The 16,627-nt window shown below is 38.7% G+C and overlaps 1 protein-coding gene across 1 annotated transcript in view; it reads right to left on the reverse strand.

Annotated features, from left to right (window-relative positions):
- The window catches only part of HAVCR1 (hepatitis A virus cellular receptor 1), a 42,509-nt gene that overhangs the window by 13,323 nt on the left and 12,559 nt on the right, over positions 1–16,627 (reverse strand). The window contains exons 2-6 of the mRNA XM_061188372.1: positions 10,687–10,744; positions 8,462–8,794; positions 5,020–5,248; positions 4,784–4,932; positions 1,742–1,840 (exon numbers count right to left, since the gene is read on the reverse strand). Of these exons, the coding sequence (XP_061044355.1) occupies positions 1,742–1,840; positions 4,784–4,932; positions 5,020–5,248; positions 8,462–8,794; positions 10,687–10,744 (868 nt within the window). The remainder of the gene's footprint in view (positions 1–1,741; positions 1,841–4,783; positions 4,933–5,019; positions 5,249–8,461; positions 8,795–10,686; positions 10,745–16,627) is intronic.

Below are 16,627 nucleotides of genomic sequence, written 5' to 3' on the forward strand. Positions count from 1 at the left end.
TAGACAAATATCAGCTATTACTATTATGTTGTAATGAAAGGAGCAATAGGGGAAGGAACACAGTGCAATGGACTTTCCAAACATCACGGCCTTCCTTCCTCACAAACATGCAATGAGGAATGCAACAACTTGCCCATGGGCACGCAGCTAGTAACTGGCAGTTGAATTGGAAGCTGTCAATCCCCAAAGCAGAACTAAAGAGCCTCCCCAGTCTGGCAATGGCAATAAGTAAGGTCTGCCCTGAAAGAATTAAATGAGGTAATATATGACAGTTTGCTGGCACATCCATCTGTCAAAAGGTGGGTAGCAGGCCATATGATGCCCAAACTTCCTTCCAGATTAACATTCTCTGCTTTGTGAGGCTTTAACCCACGGAATTCTGACTGGGGCACTGTGAGGATTTGGCTGGAGAGCCTCACAGACACTGACAAGATGGCAGCAGTCATAGAAGTTATGGGGACACAGCTGTTCCATTCTGGAAAGCTCTACCTTGATCAGGTTTTAGTGACATATTTTAGAGAACGATTCTCCACTCCTACTTTCTTCTTCCTCATCGCATAAAAGTGTGGGTTGCAGCTGCTCCTACTGCTGTTACCTTGTATTTTAATCTACTTTCACTTTGTTTCTGTGCCCGGAAACAGTTCACACTAAGGAGTCCACTTTCCAAACCAAATGTCACCATTAACTAATCCCAAGTGAACTGGTCCCTCTCTGCGTTTCACTTTGGGTCCATTTTAAACTAACCAGCTTCCAGGAATGACTGGCAAAAGGTAGGCCATACTGGGGGTCCACTACAGATTGGCAACTCCTGAGCACGATGAGTCATATGCACGAGGAGTCTTGCAAAGCTTGACCTTGTTTGGATGCATCACAGGCACAAGGACACATAAGCTAGCTCTGCATTACAAAGGGGTTCTGCATGTGGCACTCCCCAAATTTACCACCATAGGTAACAGAAGTAGCTGGGAAAGATGACAGGACTCAGCATCACCTTTCTCCATCACAGGAAAGACAGGTCAATTTTACATCTCCAAAGAATATGGACCTACCCAAATTGGGGAGAGTGGGGAATACTTTTGGGGGGTGGAATAGCAGAATCTCAGTGGGGCATGCCTCTTTGGTGCCAGTGTCATGTGTCCTCAACCCATCTCAAAGTGTCCATGTGAAATGAAAACTTGACAAGGCAGAAGGGGAGCCTCCTGGCTCTATATAGCCTCTGGGTCTTAGAGGAAGCATAAACACAGGTGACCAGTTTGGTCCCGACCAGCTTAGTTTGCATTTAATTGTTTTATGGCTCTGGCCCAAGGGAGTAAGCCCAATACTAAGTTTAAAGTCAAAGCTGGTTCATTTAATTTAGAAAAATACTGATATGCATGTGGATGTTCCCAAATCATATAAGCTGTCTATGCCGCTCAGTTGTATGTATTTCTGGACATTCTAAGTAATAGTCATAATTGCCACTAAATCTATCACTTACCTTTTAACTGTGTCCCAAGATCTTTATCTCATTTAATCCTTGCAAGAATTCTACAAAATCAGTAACATTCCATCCATTTTACAAAGGATAATAACTGATTCAAAGAGGGTAAGACGTTTGTTCAAGTCGCATAGCTGACTGGAGTAGCCAGTGTTGACACTCAAGGCAGATCTGTCTTATTCCAGAATATGTGTTCTTAACAATGTGCCAATGTTCATCAAAATTTGAAAGCTCCCAGGTGTTCAGGAAAGAAACGGAAGTTACCTGTTGAGCAAGAGTGCGATGGTGAGCCGGTTATATTTGTTTCTTGTGGTGTGGTAGGCTGGGTTTCTGCTGTCTGCGTTGGAGAAGATAAAGAAGCTACTGGAATGACAAGAATGGAAGAATGGTGTTCAATTTGTGGAGGAAAATTTCCACCCCGAAGAAAAATAAAAAACAAAGCTAAAATCAGGAATTACCCTTTGACTCTTTCTTAGAAAATATTCAAGGATGGCCTTCAGGCATTATACTGCCATATAGGTATTTCATTATCATGGATAAATCTGGTCTAGAGAATGATCTGGAGAGCTTATCAATAGACAGAATTATTTCACTTTTTATACTCCTAGGATCCCTCTAAAGCCTACAACAGTGCATCTTATGTAGGACACCCAATTAAACTTTTATTCATACCAATGACGTTTCACTTTTGTGGAGCAGGGCCTTGAGGTGGGCACTAATCCACTCTCCCCGCTTCACAAGAACCCCAATCTGGATTTCCTCACCTTATTCAAGTTCCTAATTATCCATCCACACATCTTTCCAGGGAGATGCACACACTGACCAGCAGGGAAAACATACTGAGAATATTTAATTCCTTGAGGTCCCTTTAAGGTGACAGTACTGTCCAATGTCTGAGTCTTGGTAATGAGCCTCAAAGCAATGTTCCTGGTACCTTGGCTCCTTCTGCAGTTGTGTTTTGGTCACTCTTTTTATAAGACTGATTTCCTGTGTTATCTGATTCATCTTCCATTTCTCACCAAAAAGCTTTACCAAGAGTTCTCAGGGTTATGTTTCCTTTCCCTTTCTTGAAATCTCTTCTTTATTTTCTATCAGACATTTCACTTTACCTGCAGAGTTGACCACTTGCCTCTTAATAAGATCTTTACATCCCTTCCTCTTAGAGCACCACAGAAAATTAGAGCAAGTTAGTGGTGCTGGCTGGACAAGAGTTCCCAAACCTGGGCTTCCCTTATTGTCTCTCACTGGTCTTTCTCTTTCCACTCCCCCACCATGGTCTTCACATTTCAACATCATCTCTTCTCTTGTTTTGAGCTGTCTTTTGTTTTTGGTGGGGTTTGTTTGTTTGTTTGTTTGTTTTTGCTTTCCTCTAATGCTCAAATCTGTAACAGGATGTGGCTCTCTTTAGGAACTATAGGAACTAAGAACAGGACGATTCAGAAAGTCAGATGATCAGCGTCTTCAGTCAACTTAAATCCATGCAAAAGACCTCTTGAGCTTAACTTCATCCCCTAGTTTGGGTCTCTGTGGTCATCTTTCTTTTCTCCTCTGCTCCTACAACTTTACATCCAACCAGTGCATGAATATTTTAGGCAACTAGCATGGACGGGGCACAGAGCGCAGAGAGGGAATGGATGTAAAGATAAATTCCCCTGCCCTGGATCTGCTCCAGTGTTCACCTCCTTTCTATACTGTAAAGTTCAACTCTAAACTCAAACTCTTTAGGAAACTATCAGGATGCCTATAAGACTCAACTAATACTATCCCCCAGGAGGTCACATAAACCAACACTTTCCTTCTGAAACTCTGCTTTTTAAACAAAGGCCATAACTTACACATGTTCACCAAACAAGGAGCACTAAGCCATCCACCTCTGCAGGCACAAACTATTTAGAAGCTAAATCAATATTGAGAAAGTCAACAGATGCTCTAGTATGTTCGCTGCCTGGAACAAAACTATTTTTCTTACAAAGTTTTATGGCTCTAAAATCCCAGTTTTAACCTAAAGACATCTCTTTAAAACTCAGTTCAAAGTCCAATCCTTCAGATCCCTCCTGGTTGAATATAGACATGGTTCAACGGGAGTGAAGGGAAATTGATATGTTCCATCAGACTTTTTTGGCTAAAAGGTTGTGACATTTGTGTTATTCCTCAGGATCCAGAGCCACTTTAAAGTGCCAAAGGGTTGTGGAGGCTTTGAGAATCTCCACTAAAAAGTTACATTTTTAATCCAAAACATAGAAAGTTTGAACCTAAACATGTCCTCAGAATGGCAAGCTATTTCCCCAGCTTTAAGTCAAATTATTCTCCACTTGTATTAACCTAAACTTTAATCTAACATAAAGTTGAACTATGAACTATGTAGCCAGAATTGAAAAAACAAACGTGTGCACTCTAAATCCCATAAGTCCTTAAATTTGATGTTTACTTTGTCATCAGTATAAATAGCATTACTCTGCTACATAAATAAATTAAAGGATACTAGAAGCAAAACTGTGTAAGTCACTGACACCCTGAAAAGACAGGGTAATTGTATGAAGGCTTTTCCAGTGAGAAGGTCAGATGAGGACAAATTCATCCAAACATAAGCTCTATGTTCATAATAGAAGGCAGCAAAGGCCCAACATTCAAATTAAAGGGGACAATCTTGACTCAACCATTTTCTATTCGTATGACTGTCAACACTGAACTTAGATTCTGTGCCTTAGTCCTCACAAATGTAAAATAGGATTGAATCACACCTACAAGGCATAGGATTGTCATAAGAATGAAGTGGATTAATACTGCATTAATACTTGTAAAGCAGTTAGCATGGTTCTAGACACAGGAAACAGAGTAAACATTAACTTCACTGAAATCTTATCCTCAAATGTTGGGTGCGACTTCAGAATGGATTAAATGATCTCTATTCAGAGCTCCTTGTAAGGACGGAATCTCATTCACCTGACCCTGTTCTGGCATTCCCTATTTTTCCTCGTAAGTCTGTGTTCAACTGGGCCAAATCCCCACCATCCTCCTTAGATGTCCAAGATCAGTGGTCTGGCTTTTTTATTTCTTTTTTTTTTGCTATTAATGAATTCCTTTGAGAATCTGATAAAAAGCTATAGGGTCCCCTCACTCTGAAGATGCTTATACATACAAAAGGTGAATATAACATGGGACGGAGGTACACAGATTCTGTGAAGCCAGGTTTGGAAGCCTGTTCAAATCCTTACCCCAGATTGCACTTCTGCCTTAACACAACACCCTGGATGGTCTATATCCTCTCCTTTAAAGTCTTCTGGGATCAGAAGCACATCTGTTTACCTGGCTGGAGGTTCTCTGTGGGTGCTGGCACTGGAAGAGCAGAGGTAGAGGCCCTCGTTGTCGTTGGAGCAGTGGTGACCGTCATTGTTGTTGGTAGAGCAGTAGTGGTCGTCATTGGTGGTGGAGTAGTAGTGGTCATCGTTGGTGGTAGAGAAGTAGTGGTCATCATTGGTGGTGGAGTAGTAGTGGTGGTACTTGGTGGTGGAGAAGTAGTGGTCGTCATCGGTGGTGAAGTAGTAGTGGTGGTACTTGGTGGAGTGGTAGTAGTAGTAGTGGTGGTAGTTGGTGGTGGAGAAGTAGTGGTCGTCATCGGTGGTGAAGTAGTAGTGGTGGTACTTGGTGGTGGAGTAGTAGTGGTGGTACTTGGTGGAGTGGTAGTAGTAGTAGTGGTGGTAGTTGGAGGAGGAGTAGTAGTGGTGGTCATTGTTGGAGTAGTAGTGGTCATTATTGTTGTCGTAGGTGGAGCTAGAAATCAACATGAAAGCAAGGACTCATCAAGCAGCAGGAAACAAGAGTCGTGTGCTGGGCCTGTGCACCAACACAACCACTGGGACTGTCCCCAGGCAGAAGTGAGCACTTATCTCCCATGAACTCGGAGTTCTCCTCATTGGTCAACTAGAGTCTGTGACTGAGGAGGGAGTGAAAACATGTTCACAACAAGGAAACAGCTGCATTGAAAGGAGTATATATGGGGAGGTTTGGAGATAAAAAAAATGACGCCTGGGATTTGTATCGAAGCCCTTTGAAAAGACTAGTCCCGCATATCAGATTTATGTATCTTCATAAACGTCTGTGAGATAGGGAAAAAAGTCTAGAGCCCGAAGCCGTGTTTGTCCTCTCAGTGGCGTGTGACTAGGACCTAAATAGTAGTTCCCAAGAACCAGAATATTTACCAAATAAATAGCATTCCGTTCAGTCAGTCCTAAGGGTACCCTCCCAACAGACCTGCATCCTAAATGTGGATTAATTCACACCATTAACATACGTTAGATAACACGGATGCCTTGTGCATTTGGTTTGAAGTGGACTAGACCTTTTAAGGTTCCTTCCTTCCTAAGGGATAATAACAAAAGGTAATGACTTTGTCTCTTTCCAGAGTCAGAAATGGTATAGGACTCCAAACCACTTACTGAAGTCCTCAGAGCTACCCAGAGAAAGAACTGCAACTAGGATTAACCCAAAACACAGTGCCTGGCACAAAAGCAGAAATTGTAGGATTGAGTCAAGAATGTGTACTTTTTTCTCAACAGGCATCTTTTTTGCCCACAAGAAGTATTCTAAAATTTCAACTCTACTAACTATAAATTAGAACCTCAAATCTCTTGAACAGGAGACAATTGGTGTGAAAACTCTTGTGAGGGATTGAAGTCAATTTAATTTGGAAACTAACTGATTTTTGCCTTAAAGAAGAAAAACATTTTTTTCAACAAATATTTATGAGTGTCTATTATGTACAAGGCATTAGTAAATGTTTTAGGCTTTGGGGGTCCTGTGATCTCAGTGGTAATTGCTCAACTCTGTCAGTATGAAAACAGCCATATAGACAGTATATAAACTAGTGGGTGTGGCTGTGTTCCAATAAAACTTTATTTATAAAACTTTTGGTGAGCCTGTTTTATAATCTGATCTGGTCCTAGGGCTACAGTCTGCTGACCCCGTTCTAACAGTGTAGTCAGAGGTTTTTAAGAAGAGTGCAATCCAATCCCCTCCCTTCAGTTTGAAATCAAATCTAGAGAAAAAAGGAAGCAAGCAAAAAAGTCTGATCAAAGGCTATAACAAGGAAGAAACCTAATTGACTTGTTTAACTAATGTGTCTTCCTCAGTGGTAAGTATTTCCTGAGGAAGAATCTAGGAAACTACGGTAGAGGAGCTGCTGAGGAAGAGCCCTAACAGAAGGTTGAAAAGTAAGCTGATTCTGTGAAACGTGCAAGAAAACTTAAGCAAATAATTGGATTGGAGGCAGAGAGTCACTTTGGCTCAGTTATGGACCCGTTTCCCACTGGACAGAGCAGTGGCTTTGTAAATATTCATCTATTAAAGAATTTCTAAGCACTCTAAAAGTCCCCTACTGGGACTTCCCTGGTGGTGCAGTGGTTAAGAATCCGTCTGCCAATGCAGGGGACAAGGGTTCGAGCCCTGGTCTGGGAAGATCCCACATGCCGCGGAGCAACTAAGCCGGTGCACCACAACTACTGAGCCTGCACTCTAGAGCCTGCAAGCCACAACTACGGAGCCCGCAAGCCACAACTACTGAGCTCGCAAGCCACAACTACTGAAGCCTGCATGACTAGAGCCCGTGCTCTGCAACAAGAGAAGCCACCGCAATAAGAAGCCCACGCACTGCAGTGAAGAGCAGCCCCCGCTCTCTGCAACTAGAGAAAGCCCGTGCGCAGCAAAGAAGACCCAACACAGCCAAAAATAAATAAATTAAAACAAAACAAAAACAAACAAACAAGAAGTCCCCTACTAATTTCTTTCTCTCTCCTTTTTAAAAAATATTCAGCCAGACCAATCAGATAATTTCACAACTCCAAAAATAATCTCTTCTCCACACGCTGCCTCGTCATGTGTCTACAGCGCCAGCCTCTTTTGGCTTCCTTAAATTGCCTCCTACATATAGGTTCCCCAGAGTCAGCTATTTGCTGCATCAGAATTGACCTTATTTTACCTGCCTTTATAAAGGACACAAGCCAAGTACAAAAGTTGGGAGATTGCAATATCAAGTTCATTTAAATTAAAAAAGAGACATAGCTTATGAAGGCCACAGGTATTGGATTCTGTTGTCAATAGAAGACTTTAGTGGCAGAAGTTTCATTAGGAAAGAGCACGAGAAACCAGGAAATCCTGAAGAACCTGCTCCTTTCATCAAATGGCAAGAAAAATTAGGATGTCTACATCAAGATGGAAAAATGTAAACTTCCCAGATTTTTGGATTTTATAAAATTCTTAAAAGCAACAGGTGAACGTTATTGAGATGCAAATGTTTTCATACTGCAATAAGGCCATTTTATTTTTTCAACAGTCAATTTAGTGATATGGTGTGAAATATGCTTCAAAAAATCCAAGACAGGACAGAGGAAGGGGGTGAAACTATATAGGCTTATACAACGTATATGCAACAAGACTGAATTGATGATTCTTAAAGCCAAATGATACATCTACTTGACAGGACCTTATATTACCTATTTTATATGTATGAATTCTCTATAAGTCTTAAAATGTTAAGAAAGGACACTTAAGAATTCTTCTAAGACATAACCTCAGAGAAAAGGGCAGTTCTTCCAGTGGAATAAATTTACCTCCATAAAAATGTTCACTATATTTCACTGTGGAACAGTGAATGCTTTTTCATGAACCAACTAGCATTTTTGAAGCACTGCTTTAGGAGATAGTTTGTTGACTGGGAATATCTCTAGACTATGGTCTTGAATCAAGGTTAGTCTTTTTTTTTTTTTTAAATTTATTTATTTTTTATTTTATTTATTTTTGACTGTGTTGGGTCTTAACACTTCATTCTACACAAATAGAAGTTATTCTATCCCAAAAGTTATTAGAAAACAAGATTATAGGAACCTCCTCTTTCTCTATTAAAGGAAGAGAACGTTAATATCAAACAGAAAACTCTTATCTCTGGGAACCCACAGGAAGTGATCAAAGGAAGGAGGAAGACAAGCTCACCTGGCTTTATACTCAAGTCTAGGGTGATTTTTATATCATTGAACCACCCTCTCTTCTCAACACGGCAACAATACAAGCCACTGTCAGCCTGGGCTGCATTCTCTATGGTCAAAGACACATCCCCTCCACCAATGTTTCCGTTTAGCTTATAACGTTTGTCCTTCTGAAAGGTGACACTGTATCCATTAGTCCAGATAATGTCACTTCCGCAGCGAGTTAAAGGACATGCCCCTCGGCCCCAGCACATGCTTGTGACTTCTCCACCATAGGTGCAGGGTAGCCTGACAGACTGATCCACCACTCCAGTCACTCGTGGGTAAGACGTTACACCATCTGTAAATAAAGAGAAACCTGAGCATGAGGTCTCAATATTTTAACTTTAATTTTATTCTCATTTTTTTTCTTTATATAGCTTATTTGGTTTGTAATCATCTGACTATATCTTGAGTTTTAAAATTTAGTATAAGCATTTTTCTATGTTAACATATTCTTTAGCAGTGTTACTATTTACTAGATATATTTGTAGATAAAACATCATATAAATGTTTTTCTGTATTCAGGATTATTTCCTAATAGGAAAAGATTTCCAAGAAAGAAAGTATCGGGATAAAGGGCAGAAATATATTCAGTCTCTTGGTGAATATGACCAAATTTCTTTCCAAAAGGTTTGAAACAAATAACACTCCAGTAATGCATGAGTGTGTGTGTACTTCATCCTGTGTTTGACAGGTATCTGCTTATTTAATAGGTAATACATACATGTGGCTTTTCCTCTCCCCTAGATTCAATCACTGTCTCAGTTGAAATCTGTTTTAAAAAGTCTATTGCATTTAAAGTTTTGATTTTCAATTTTTATTGCAATTTTTTAAATTGCTATTGCAAATAAAGTCACCTCACAACCCCTCTCTTATTAAAAAAAAAAAAAAAAAGCAGAGCTAATGTTTTACTTAAAGCATCATTGACTAGAAGGCAGAAGCCTAGTAAACTCTTTAGAAATCAGTTCTTAGAAAAAAGGGTTTATAATAGTTTCAGGAGGAACTGAGGCTTATCATGCTTTACGATCAATCCAAAAAATTTAAGCAGGGATCCTTTCTCATGAGTTGATGACAGCCCTGCAATGCAGGTGGTAAGGTCCACTTACCCAGGTGAAACCAAAAAACTGGAGAATATTCGATCAAATACTAAATTTTGCCTCTTAAAAACAAATAGGCAGGAAAACTCTCTCCTGTGGCAGTGGCTTAAAAAACCCTGCATTGCCAAATGCAGTCTGGGTGGTCTCAGATTTGAAAGAGACCACAGTCTCAGATTTGAAAGAAATCTGAGATTCAACAGTTAATCATAGTTAGGACTGAGCTGTGAGTTTGGGAAATGCTCTGGGAATAAAACACTCATTGTTACATAAATTAAGAGTCTATATTTTTCACTGGAATTCTGATAATATTTAATTTTGCTCAATGTCATTTTTGGACTACAAAGGTAATACATGTTAATTACAAAAATTTAAGTTTTAGAAGTATAATTTAAAAATGTACTTTCCTCACATTCCCACCTCTAGAGATTGTTTTTAAAACTTAGGATATGTCTATTTCTAAAATTTTCCCCTATCTCACAGAATGTTTTGAAATAACATATTTTTCTTTTTAAAAATTTTTTTGGCCACACCGGGAGGCATGTGAGATCTTAGTTCCCCAATTAGGGATCAAACCATCGCCCCCTGCTTTGCAATCACGGAATCTTAATCACTGGACCGCCAGGAAAGTTAAGATATTTTCTTTTTAAAAGAAATAGTTGCACATGGCTAAAAAAATCAAAAGGCACAAAATGGTACAATAAAGCACTCGTCTCCTTCCCACCCTATCCCCTTTTCTTCTTCCCGTCCCCTTCCACACCGTGATGACAACTGTAACTCTTTCCTACATACACTTGAGTAGTTCATGCATACACAACCATCTACCTACTCCTTTTTTTGGTTTCAACACAAATGGCAGCATATGTCATCCTGTACTGCATCGTGCCTTGTTCACCTACCCAAAGATTTTGTAATTCTTAGCATTTATGCAATTTCTTTTGTTTAAGGTGTCAGCCTGGTTCTTTGCTCACTAGTTGACCCCATTACCTTCCAACAAAGCCCAAGAACATCTACCCTCCCCCCCCACACTCACACCCCCCCACACACACTCCCCCTTCCTCGGCGCTTCCAAAGAACAGCCCACCTATTCACTTACCTGTCAGAAGGAGTATGAGGCCCAGGATGGCTACCCATGGATGCATGATGGTATCGCCCTGAAGGAAAGACAGAGCACGCTGGTTGGTGCGCCCCCAAACCAGATGGTATCAGAACGAGTCTTAATTCTCAGATTGCAACTTCTCCTTTCACCCTGATGGGGGGAATCACATAAGACTACCTGCTGGAAACAAGACCATGCAAAGGCTTCAGGTCTGTTAGCTCCAGGTGACTGAGGGCTCTGCCCCTTCCAACAGAAAGGCAAAGGTGTCCTCTGAAGCAGTCCCGTCTTCCCCAGCTCCTTTCCTATACTTAGAGTCCAAACTGACTCCAGGTGCTGACAGAGGAGATAAGGGAGCAAACAGGAAGGAAACCAGAGGCTGGCTTAGCCAAGGACACCAGAGCAAAGACCAGACTTCCCATAGCAAAGGTGCACTTACCCTTTGCTTCGAAGATGAGAGTCAACTGGCCTTCTGGCGAGGGCAGGGGACTTCCTTCCTGCTCTGTGGCCACAATGGCTAGTCCCCAGCCTCAGTCAAATTGTCAAGTGCCCACTGATATAAAAACGCACAACACGAGAGTTGTGAGTTTCAGTTTTCTTTGGGGACTTCCTGAGGACTATCTTTGGCCCAGGAGACTGCCTTTCAGAGAGTTCTGAGGAACCTCTCCCAAGAGACAGAAGTGGAGAGATAAGCATATATATGATTTTGGAGAAGTACAATCAGGCACACATCTCGGTAGAAGGTCGCCGCTGGTCACAAGGAACAGATATCTCAGTTAATGACTAGTGCTTTTCTAAGTACGGGAAGATGAAAGAAATTTGGATTCATAAAATTTTCTCCTGAAAATATCTAACTAGCTGAAGGCCTGTTCAACCAGTTTTCCCAGAGCACAGAGTGCCATTCCTGATCTCTTCCCTGAACTCCTTTCAGGGTATATTGAACATCAGTGTCTACAGTGGCTAGTGACTTAACACTTACAGAACCAGATGGAGAGTGACACTGTTTAGCTGGCAGTGTCCCCTCATGGTTATAAATTCAATCATTATTTGGGAGGCAATTCAGGACCATTTTATCCCACGGTGCTAAGAATACTCTTTCTTCAGTAAGGCCAGGATTCTGTTGATCCTCAGTTTGCTATTATTGGACTAGGCACTGCTAATAGTAGCTAAAAGTCTCTGCACCACCTGTCTTACTAGTCTGTTATGGTCCAGGCAAAGATTCCCTCTTGTTGCCTCTTCCCATATCGAGAGTTACACTATTACAATCTTGAGTTCATAAAGAAATATATATATATATGTGTGTCAATCATTTCAAGTTGCCTAGTCATCATTTTTATCAGAGGCTCAGTCACACGTTTGGTAATGCAAGAAACAACAATCCTGTAAAATACGCAGAATAAAAATAATATAGCTAGTAGCATTAATAGGGTCATAAGTAAATATTTAAGCCAAGAGCTTCCATTAGGTGTGGTCCAGTATATTCCCAGCTCATCTGACTCAGTCTCTCCTGTACCAATCGCTATCTTAAAAGTAATGAAATATTGGTATTGTTCATAAGGCACCCAGCCTAATTTCCTAGTGTTATTAGGCTGATTATCCTTAGTTTAACTGTTCCCAATATAAGGGAGCTTTTAAACTTAAATGACTTAAATAGTCTGGTGGTAGTCATATAAATCCACCCCATAACTGAAGGAGGGTCCCTCCTAATAAATGGGAAGTTATATTCTTTGACTGAAATTTAGCTTGTTCTTATTGAGCTTGAGTAACTTTAAAAGAAAATTCATATGTATAGCCATGGTCAGAGCAAGTACCATTGATCGGCCAAGTGAGAGGGTCCCATCTAGTAATATCAATAGTAGCTCAAACAGAACTATAACTTCTTTCTTCTAAAATAAATTTCCTAAGGGCCATCCAATTAGAGCCTTGGAGAGGAGAAATTCACCAAGGTAACCCAGAAGTACTGGATGTAGGTAATTGACCATAAACCCAACAATTGGATTAATTTCTAAACTCTGTGTAGGATTTATGCCCATGATAGAAAAACATGGATTTATGCAAAAGTCCAAGAAGTTATTATAAAGAATTATATAATTATATTCATATTTCTATAATTTTAATGGTATGATATCATTATCTAATGTAATTATTATATTGAAAACATGATAAATAATCATATGGGTCAGGTCTGGCATCTAGGAATAGCCATCTACTTCTGATGTTGTCTTCTTCTTGTCTTGGTGTGAGTGCAGTTTCTCCTCTGTTTGAGCATTGTTTTAAGGTGAGTTTGAGGTCAGCAGTTCTCTCTATAGGCCAGTCCAGTGCAGGGGCCCTTTCTAAGTGGAAAATATGAATCCCAAAGTCAATTTCTTTCAGTCTTTCTGTGCGTGAGCTAGTTAAGAGTACCTGATAAGGGTCCTTCCATCTAGGTTGGAGATAATCCTTTAAATGATGCCTTTTCCAATATGCATAATCTTCCGGTTATAGTTCATGGGGCATCTGATCTTCATCCAAAGATAGATTACTGTGATAAGCTTCAGAAACAAACTTAGAGTGTCCTTTTAATAATTCAGTTAAACTTTACAATAGTGTAACGTAACAACAGGGGGCTATCTGGTAAGTGAGTCTTAGGCAGTAAATACAGACCTCAATTAACAACACTAGAATTTAATATCCACTGAAACATAACTTTTCTCTCTAAAATTACCCTGATTTCTATCAAATATAGCCAAATTAAGAGTAATTTGTTTGCAAAAATAAGTCTGGTTTCAATAAACTTGGCCTGATTATTTACATAAGTGTAATTGATCATACGGGCTCTTTTTTAAAATTGGCTTTGCTGGAACTTTTTATAAAGAATCTCAGATTGAATTTTTAAAAGGCTTCTCAAGGCCAGAAAAGCCATCCCAAGGGCTTGCCATCAGATCCCACCTACAATATCTACAGATTTGGGTGAATTCCTCTCTTCTCAAGGTCCCAAAATATCTTCAGGTTCCTGCATCTGTCAGGAGGTGGCCTCCCTTATTCACTTGATAAGGCTGCTAGTAACACAAGGGTTTACAGTTTTGGAGGGATCAGGTAGAAAGAAAAGATAAATGTTTCAGTTCTGCTTACGAAGGTATCATTTACCAAATTACTGTAAGTCATAATTAGCTTAAAGGGAAAGGTTTCCTTATATCTGGAAAACAGATTAAAAGGCAGTAATATTTCAGAAAAAAAATTATAAAAATTATAACCATATTGATCAGTTCACTGAGTCCTATGTAACTAATTTTTGATCTTTTGTTAACAGTTTTATGAAGAGTTTTACAAGCCTGTGCTTGTCAAAAGTCCTTTCTATGAATTTTCTTTAAGATGAAGCATTTTTGCAAAGGCATCAGAATCAAACAATAACTGTCTATGAATGACAAAGATTTTAAAAGGCATGGTTAAAGATCTGATTGCAAAAACTACGATGAGATATCACCTCACACCAGTCAAAATGGCTATCATCAAAAAATCCACAAACAATAAATGCTGGAGAGGGTGTGGAGAGACGGGAACCCTCCTACACTGTTGGTGGGAATGTAAATTGGTACAGCCACCATGCAGAACAGTATGGAGGTTCCTTAAAAAACTAAAAATAGAGCTACCATATGACCCTACAATCCCACTCTTGGGCATATATCCGGAGAAAAACATGGTCCAAAAGGATACATGCACCCCCAATGTTCATTGCAGCACTGTTTACAATAGTCAAGACATGGAAGCAACCTAAACGTCCACTGACAGAGGAATGGATAAAGAAGATGTGGTACATATATACAATGGAATATTACTCAGCCATTAAAAAGAATGAAATAGTGCCATTTGCAGCAACATGGATGGACCTAGAGATTGTCATACTGAGTGAGGTAAGTCAGACAGAGAAAGAGCAATATCATATGATATCACTTATATACGAATCTAAAAAGAAATGATACAAATGAAAGTATTTACAAAACAGAAACAAACTCAGACTTAGAGAACAAACTTATGGTTACCCAGGAGAAGGGTGGAGGGAAGGGATAGTTAGGGAGTTTGGGATTGACATGTACACACTGCTATATTTAAAAAGGATAACCAACAAGGACCTACTGTATAGCATAAGGAACTCTGCTCAATGTTATGTGGCAGCCTGGAGGGGAGTTTAGGGGAGAATGGTTACATGTATATGTATGGCTGAGTTGCTTTGCTGTGCACCTGAAACTACCACAACATTGTTAATTGGCTATACGCCGATATAAAATAAAAAGTTTTTTAAAAAAAGATCTGATTGTGATGCAATAGGCAAAGAAACTTGTTTCATAACATTTTAAGATAATAATCAGAGTTATGACTGATAACATTTTACTAAGACATACCAGGTTTTCAGGAATTCCAATAATTTCTAGAATATCTACATTAATAACATTTCCCCCTAAAATATAGCCTAAGAATGTTTATCACAATTCATTTGAAATGCTTCCCATGTAATTTAACATACCAAATAAGCCTAGTTAATTTAATATTTCTCTCTTTGTTAAGGAGAGAAAACAATTCCCTTGAGGTATTCCAGGGCCTTTTGGAAAACCTCAAAGTTAGCTAGAGGTCAAATAAACTTCAATTAGAATGTGATCTTTTGGAAGTTTGCCAAAAATATCAAAAGACTTTAAAACACTTGGCATCATAGGTCACTGTGAAACAATACTCATTCATTTAACCAAGAGACAATAAAAGATTTCAAAGGCAAATACAGAAAGTTATAACAAATTACTTAAAACATAAAGAAAATTTACAATCTGGTATAAAAAGCAGATCAATATTCTAAGAAAACACTCCCCTCTTAAAACAGAAAAAAACAAATTCAGGTTTTGTACCATTTTACCTTTAATACTGAAATTCATTTGCTCAATTAAATTTATTCTAATCTTAGTTCTGACCACACAAAAAATTCCCCTCTAAAGTTTCTTATTTTTTCTCTCAAACCTTCTAAAATTTTCTATACCCATATTAATTTGTCTCTTCTTTCCCATTTAGAAATAACTAGCATTAGGACAAAATTATTTTCTTTTTCCTTAACAAAATACATTTCTATTTCTTATACCTTCTTTTTTCTTGCATACAAAGATGTTTTCCATATTAACTTAGTAGTCTAATTACATATATTAATTAGAATTCTCAACTTTTAAAAACCTTAATTTCTAGTGAAAACTAAGAAGTAAGCAATTATGAACTGTCTTTTACATTAGCATTCTATAGATTGGCAAACTTTAAATACTACTTATAATTTCTAAAAAACATGCGATTTCTTAAAGAAAATGTCTCCAAATGTATGTGGCACCAAATGCGTTTATTAATAGTCCTAAATATCTTTAATTTCTCTGCAAAATGATGCCTATGTTCCGTAATTAATGTTCCAGTTACCTTATTTTATTTGGGAAGGACTTCGATATTTAATAAATTTCCATCACTTAACTTAATTTAGAAAAGTTCTAAAGTTTCAAGTTACCAAATATCTAGAGAGACTATTTTCAAGTAGACATTCCTAAAACATAATTATTTCTAAAGAGTTTACCTAAAAGTTCTTATCTCATTTACATTTAATAGACTTATAAAAAATTTCATCATACCAAGTTATTTTTCTTGCTGACAGATATAAGAACTTATTCTAGTAAATCTAGGTACAATAAAAGTATTATATTTATGTTGATGGCTCTAAAGACATGTCTATATTAATTAAACCAACAAGCTCTAACTTTTATACCAAATATTAATTTAATACTGAATATCTCCCAGTTCACATGAACCTAAAATTCATCTGGGCTAGTTTATTTTATATTTCTGAGAATTTATATAAGCACTTAATTTCTTTTAAGTCAATTAAATAGAGCTCATTTACAAATTAATTTTGGTAATACTCTCCAGAGGTAGAGACCTATCATAT

Source organism: Eubalaena glacialis, chromosome 4 (assembly GCF_028564815.1).
Source record: "Eubalaena glacialis isolate mEubGla1 chromosome 4, mEubGla1.1.hap2.+ XY, whole genome shotgun sequence".
In the NCBI taxonomy this organism is placed as follows: domain Eukaryota; kingdom Metazoa; phylum Chordata; class Mammalia; order Artiodactyla; family Balaenidae; genus Eubalaena; species Eubalaena glacialis.